The sequence below is a fragment of the Oncorhynchus mykiss genome, chromosome 17, assembly GCF_057628025.1.
Source record: "Oncorhynchus mykiss isolate SJ-2025 chromosome 17, ASM5762802v1, whole genome shotgun sequence".
NCBI lineage: Eukaryota > Metazoa > Chordata > Actinopteri > Salmoniformes > Salmonidae > Oncorhynchus > Oncorhynchus mykiss.
The window spans coordinates 70,745,108-70,752,500 of NC_143038.1; the positions used below are offsets into that span (position 1 = coordinate 70,745,108).

At 51.3% G+C, this 7,393-nt stretch overlaps 1 protein-coding gene across 2 annotated transcripts in view; it reads right to left on the reverse strand.

Moving 5' to 3' along the window:
* col2a1b (collagen, type II, alpha 1b) overlaps window positions 1-7,393 on the reverse strand; it is an 81,010-nt gene that overhangs the window by 39,391 nt on the left and 34,226 nt on the right. For both annotated transcript variants that reach the window (XM_036950896.2, XM_090206469.1), the window contains 2 exons: window positions 1,924-1,977; window positions 56-109 (listed from right to left, as the gene is read on the reverse strand). In XM_036950896.2, the coding sequence (XP_036806791.2) occupies window positions 56-109; window positions 1,924-1,977 (108 nt within the window). The remainder of the gene's footprint in view (window positions 1-55; window positions 110-1,923; window positions 1,978-7,393) is intronic.

Genomic DNA, 7,393 nt, shown 5'->3' on the forward strand with positions numbered 1-7,393 from the left:
ATTTTGTATTATCATTCCTATGACATAACTATGACATAACTATGACATCACTCACTCTGTGGCCCTTGATTCCAGGCAGACCGGGAGTTCCTGGGAATCCACGAGCTCCCTGTTGTAGAGAAGAATAGAGAACAACATAAAAAGAGGAGAGAGAAAGAGAAAGATAGATAGATAAAGGAGAGATGAAAGATAATTAAATTATTTTTCCCTATTCAGTTATTCTCAGGATCTGTTTTCCTGCTCTGGTTTAGAGCCAGGCATATGATGGCCAGAGGGCCAGAGGGCCAGGTGACATCAGGGTTGATTTAGTAGAGAACAGCTCTTTCTCTCTTTGTCTTGTCTGACTGAATCATATTGGAGTCTTCTGACTGGACTGTATCTGATTGAATCATCTTGGAGTCTTCTGACTGGACAGTATCTGACTGAATCATCTTGGAGAGTCGTCTAACTGTACTGTATCTGATTGAATCATCTTGGAGTCTTCTGACTGGACTGTATCTGACTGAATCATCTTGGAGTCTTCTGACTGGACTGTATCTGACTGAATCATCTTGGAGAGTCTTCTGACTGGACAGTATCTGACTGAATCATCTTGGAGAGTCGTCTAACTGTACTGTATCTGATTGAATCATCTTGGAGTCTTCTGACTGGACTGTATCTGACTGAATCATCTTGGAGTCTTCTGACTGGACTGTATCTGACTGAATCATCTTGGAGAGTCTTCTAACTGTACTGTATCTGACTGAATCATCTTGGAGTCTTCTGACTGGACTGTATCTGACTGAATCATCTTGGAGTCTTCTGACTGGACTGTATCTGACTGAATCATCTTGGAGTCTTCTAACTGGACTGTATCTGACTGAATCATTTTGGAGTCTTCTGACTGGACTGTATCTGACTGAATCATCTTGGAGAGTCTTCTAACTGGACTGTATCTGACTGAATCATCTTGGAGAGTCTTCTGACAGTACTGTATCTGACTGAATCATCTTGGAGAGTCTTCTAACTGTACTGTATCTGACTGAATCATCTTGGAGTCTTCTGACTGTACTGTATCTGACTGAATCATCTTGGAGTCTTCTGACTGGACTGTATCTGACTGAATCATCTTGGAGTCTTCTGACTGGACTGTATCTGACTGAATCATCTTGGAGAGTCTTCTAACTGTACTGTATCTGACTGAATCATCTTGGAGTCTTCTGACTGTACTGTATCTGACTGAATCATCTTGGAGTCTTCTAACTGGACTGTATCTGACTGAATCATCTTGGAGTCTTCTGACTGGACTGTATCTGACTGAATCATCTTGGAGAGTCTTCTAACTGTACTGTATCTGACTGAATCATCTTGGAGTCTTCTGACTGTACTGTATCTGACTGAATCATCTTGGAGTCTTCTGACTGGACTGTATCTGACTGAATCATCTTGGAGTCTTCTAACTGGACTGTATCTGACTGAATCATTTTGGAGTCTTCTGACTGGACTGTATCTGACTGAATCATCTTGGAGAGTCTTCTAACTGTACTGTATCTGACTGAATCATCTTGGAGAGTCTTCTGACTGTAGATGGTATGCCTGTTATGTCTGTCAAATACACTTCTCTTCTTGACTGATCATATTGGGATAGTGTGTGTACAAATGTAATTACTGAGGCAGCATGAATAGGCTGTGAGAAAAACTGTGAGTAGATAAATGAACAGATAAATGTAGGGATAAATGAAGAGATATATTAACAGATTAATTAACCAATAACAGATAAATGAAGAGATATATTAACAGATTAATTAACCAATAACAGATAAATGTAGGGATAAATGAAGAGATATATTAACAGATTAATTAACCAATAACAGATAAATGAAGAGATATATTAACAGATTAATTAACCAATAACAGATGATAAAGAGATAAATTAAACCATACCTGAGGACCAGAAGGTCCACGTTCACCACCTTTGCCGGGTTTGCCAGCCTCACCCTACAGCAGAGACAGGATGGAAGGGAGACGAGGGCCAGTAGGCCAGTTAGTTACAATATTGAATGAAAAAAAAAAAATACAATACATAAATAGTAAAAGATAAAAAAATAAAAAAATGAAAAAATCAATAAATAATTAACATATTTAGGTTTTGATACTAATTAGTTTGAAAATTGAAATTCAGTTAGCAAACAGTGCATCCTGGGGGATAGACGGATACATGACTGCTGGGTCAGCCTGATACCACCTAGTGGCTAAATGGAGGAATTGCATTTCCAATATAAATGTTTAATTTCTTTACCCTCCCTGACTGCATATCTATTTATAACAATTATATTTTGAGGTTTCTTTGGTCCCACACCCATTTTGTGGGACTGTATAAATCCCTGTTAAATTCAACTTGCAGGAAGCTCTAATAGGGATTGAATATCGCATAACAAAGCATCATAATGTGACAGTTTACACCCTTATAACTCAAAGAGAATTGAACTCTGCTGGAATTTATTGTTAATTCAAAACAGCACATTAAATTGTAAAATGTCAAGGAAGCTGATTTAAAAAAACAACAACAACAGCGAAAAAAGTCAAATGGCAGTTGAAGTTGAATTTAAGCAGCTCTTTGTGAGTCAGATATTTATGGGATATGGTGGTGGGTTGGTGGTGAAGATGGGATATGGTGTTGGGTTGGTGGGGAAGATGGGATATGGTGTTGGGTTGGTGGGGAAGATGGGATACGGTGGTGGGTTGGTGGTGAAGATGGGATACGGTGGTGGGTTGGTGGGGAAGATGGGATACGGTGGTGGGTTGGTGAGGAAGATGGGATACGGTGGTGGGTTGGTGGGGAAGATGGGATACGGTGGTGGGTTGGTGGTGAAGATGGGATACGGTGGTGGGTTGGTGGGGAAGATGGGATACGGTGGTGGGTTGGTGAGGAAGATGGGATACGGTGGTGGGTTGGTGGGGAAGATGGGATACGGTGGTGGGTTGGTGGTGAAGATGGGATACGGTGGTGGGTTGGTGGGGAAGATGGGATACGGTGGTGGGTTGGTGGGGAAGATGGGATACGGTGGAGGGTTGGTGGTGAAGATGGGATACGGTGGTGGGTTGGTGGGGAAGATGGGATACGGTGGTGGGTTGGTGGTGAAGATGGGATACGGTGGTGGGTTGGTGGGGAAGATGGGATACGGTGGTGGGTTGGTGGGGAAGATGGGATACGGTGGAGGGTTGGTGGTGAAGATGGGATACGGTGGTGGGTTGGTGGGGAAGATGGGATACGGTGGTGGGTTGGTGGGGAAGATGGGATACGGTGGTGGGTTGGTGGGGAAGATGGGATACGGTGGTGGGTTGGTGGGGAAGATGGGATACGGTGGTGGGTTGGTGGGGAAGATGGGATACGGTGGTGGGTTGGTGGGGAAGATGGGATACGGTGGTGGGTTGGTGGGGAAGATGGGATACGGTGGTGGGTTGGTGGTGAAGATGGGATATGGTGGTGGGTTGGTGGTGAAGATGGGATACGGTGGTGGGTTGGTGGGGTTGGTGGGGACGATGGGATATGGTGGTGGGTTGGTGGTGAAGATGGGATACGGTGGTGGGTTGGTGGGGTTGGTGGGGACGATGGGATACGGTGGTGGGTTGGTGGGGTTGGTGGGGACGATGGGATATGGTGGTGGGTTGGTGGTGAAGATGGGATACGGTGGTGGGTTGGTGGGGTTGGTGGGGACGATGGGATACGGTGGTGGGTTGGTGGGGTTGGTGGGGAAGATGGGATACGGTGGTGGGTTGGTGGTGAAGATGGGATACGGTGGTGGGTTGGCGGTAAAGATGGGATACGGTGGTGGGTTGGTGGTGAAGATGGGATACGGTGGTGGGTTGGTGGGGAAGATGGGATACGGTGGTGGGTTGGTGGTGAAGATGGGATACGGTGGTGGGTTGGTGGTGAAGATGGGATACGGTGGTGGGTTGGTGGGGTTGGTGGGGTTGGTGGGGAAGATGGGATACGGTGGTGGGTTGGTGGTGAAGATGGGATACGGTGGTGGGTTGGTGGGGAAGATGGGATACGGTGGTGGGTTGGTGAGGAAGATGGGATACGGTGGTGGGTTGGTGGGGAAGATGGGATACGGTGGTGGGTTGGTGGTGAAGATGGGATACGGTGGTGGGTTGGTGGGGAAGATGGGATACGGTGGTGGGTTGGTGAGGAAGATGGGATACGGTGGTGGGTTGGTGGGGAAGATGGGATACGGTGGTGGGTTGGTGGTGAAGATGGGATACGGTGGTGGGTTGGTGGGGAAGATGGGATACGGTGGTGGGTTGGTGGGGAAGATGGGATACGGTGGAGGGTTGGTGGTGAAGATGGGATACGGTGGTGGGTTGGTGGGGAAGATGGGATACGGTGGTGGGTTGGTGGTGAAGATGGGATACGGTGGTGGGTTGGTGGGGAAGATGGGATACGGTGGTGGGTTGGTGGGGAAGATGGGATACGGTGGAGGGTTGGTGGTGAAGATGGGATACGGTGGTGGGTTGGTGGGGAAGATGGGATACGGTGGTGGGTTGGTGGGGAAGATGGGATACGGTGGTGGGTTGGTGGGGAAGATGGGATACGGTGGTGGGTTGGTGGGGAAGATGGGATACGGTGGTGGGTTGGTGGGGAAGATGGGATACGGTGGTGGGTTGGTGGGGAAGATGGGATACGGTGGTGGGTTGGTGGGGAAGATGGGATACGGTGGTGGGTTGGTGGTGAAGATGGGATATGGTGGTGGGTTGGTGGTGAAGATGGGATACGGTGGTGGGTTGGTGGGGTTGGTGGGGACGATGGGATATGGTGGTGGGTTGGTGGTGAAGATGGGATACGGTGGTGGGTTGGTGGGGTTGGTGGGGACGATGGGATACGGTGGTGGGTTGGTGGGGTTGGTGGGGACGATGGGATATGGTGGTGGGTTGGTGGTGAAGATGGGATACGGTGGTGGGTTGGTGGGGTTGGTGGGGACGATGGGATACGGTGGTGGGTTGGTGGGGTTGGTGGGGAAGATGGGATACGGTGGTGGGTTGGTGGTGAAGATGGGATACGGTGGTGGGTTGGCGGTAAAGATGGGATACGGTGGTGGGTTGGTGGTGAAGATGGGATACGGTGGTGGGTTGGTGGGGAAGATGGGATACGGTGGTGGGTTGGTGGTGAAGATGGGATACGGTGGTGGGTTGGTGGTGAAGATGGGATACGGTGGTGGGTTGGTGGGGTTGGTGGGGTTGGTGGGGAAGATGGGATACGGTGGTGGGTTGGTGGTGAAGATGGGATACGGTGGTGGGTTGGTGGGGAAGATGGGATACGGTGGTGGGTTGGTGAGGAAGATGGGATACGGTGGTGGGTTGGTGGGGAAGATGGGATACGGTGGTGGGTTGGTGGTGAAGATGGGATACGGTGGTGGGTTGGTGGGGAAGATGGGATACGGTGGTGGGTTGGTGAGGAAGATGGGATACGGTGGTGGGTTGGTGGGGAAGATGGGATACGGTGGTGGGTTGGTGGTGAAGATGGGATACGGTGGTGGGTTGGTGGGGAAGATGGGATACGGTGGTGGGTTGGTGGGGAAGATGGGATACGGTGGAGGGTTGGTGGTGAAGATGGGATACGGTGGTGGGTTGGTGGGGAAGATGGGATACGGTGGTGGGTTGGTGGTGAAGATGGGATACGGTGGTGGGTTGGTGGGGAAGATGGGATACGGTGGTGGGTTGGTGGGGAAGATGGGATACGGTGGAGGGTTGGTGGTGAAGATGGGATACGGTGGTGGGTTGGTGGGGAAGATGGGATACGGTGGTGGGTTGGTGGGGAAGATGGGATACGGTGGTGGGTTGGTGGGGAAGATGGGATACGGTGGTGGGTTGGTGGGGAAGATGGGATACGGTGGTGGGTTGGTGGGGAAGATGGGATACGGTGGTGGGTTGGTGGTGAAGATGGGATACGGTGGTGGGTTGGTGGGGAAGATGGGATACGGTGGTGGGTTGGTGAGGAAGATGGGATACGGTGGTGGGTTGGTGGGGAAGATGGGATACGGTGGTGGGTTGGTGAGGAAGATGGGATACGGTGGTGGGTTGGTGGGGAAGATGGGATACGGTGGTGGGTTGGTGGGGAAGATGGGATACGGTGGTGGGTTGGTGGGGAAGATGGGATACGGTGGAGGGTTGGTGGTGAAGATGGGATACGGTGGTGGGTTGGTGGGGAAGATGGGATACGGTGGTGGGTTGGTGGGGAAGATGGGATACGGTGGTGGGTTGGTGGGGAAGATGGGATACGGTGGTGGGTTGGTGGGGAAGATGGGATACGGTGGTGGGTTGGTGGGGAAGATGGGATACGGTGGTGGGTTGGTGGGGAAGATGGGATACGGTGGTGGGTTGGTGGGGAAGATGGGATACGGTGGTGGGTTGGTGGTGAAGATGGGATATGGTGGTGGGTTGGTGGTGAAGATGGGATACGGTGGTGGGTTGGTGGGGTTGGTGGGGACGATGGGATATGGTGGTGGGTTGGTGGTGAAGATGGGATACGGTGGTGGGTTGGTGGGGTTGGTGGGGACGATGGGATACGGTGGTGGGTTGGTGGGGTTGGTGGGGACGATGGGATATGGTGGTGGGTTGGTGGTGAAGATGGGATACGGTGGTGGGTTGGTGGGGTTGGTGGGGACGATGGGATACGGTGGTGGGTTGGTGGGGTTGGTGGGGAAGATGGGATACGGTGGTGGGTTGGTGGTGAAGATGGGATACGGTGGTGGGTTGGCGGTAAAGATGGGATACGGTGGTGGGTTGGTGGTGAAGATGGGATACGGTGGTGGGTTGGTGGGGAAGATGGGATACGGTGGTGGGTTGGTGGTGAAGATGGGATACGGTGGTGGGTTGGTGGTGAAGATGGGATACGGTGGTGGGTTGGTGGGGTTGGTGGGGTTGGTGGGGAAGATGGGATACGGTGGTGGGTTGGTGGTGAAGATGGGATACGGTGGTGGGTTGGTGGTGAAGATGGGATACGGTGGTGGGTTGGTGGGGTTGGTGGGGTTGGTGGGGAAGATGGGATACGGTGGTGGGTTGGTGGTGAAGATGGGATACGGTGGTGGGTTGGTGGTGAAGATGGGATACGGTGGTGGGTTGGTGGGGAAGATGGGATACGGTGGTGGGTTGGTGGTGAAGATGGGATACGGTGGTGGGTTGGTGGGGTTGGTGGGACGATGGGATACGGTGGTGGGTTGGTGGGGTTGGTGGTGAAGATGGGATACTGTGGTGGGTTGGTGGGGACAGTGTTCGGTGCAGATACAGTACCGCTGGGGGCTGTAATGATCATCACATTCATATCAGACGACCGTTTATCATCATGATCACATGACCAGTCACCGAGCCAATGGGGAAAACGTGTCATTGTGACTGTGGAGGGGAGAATACATGG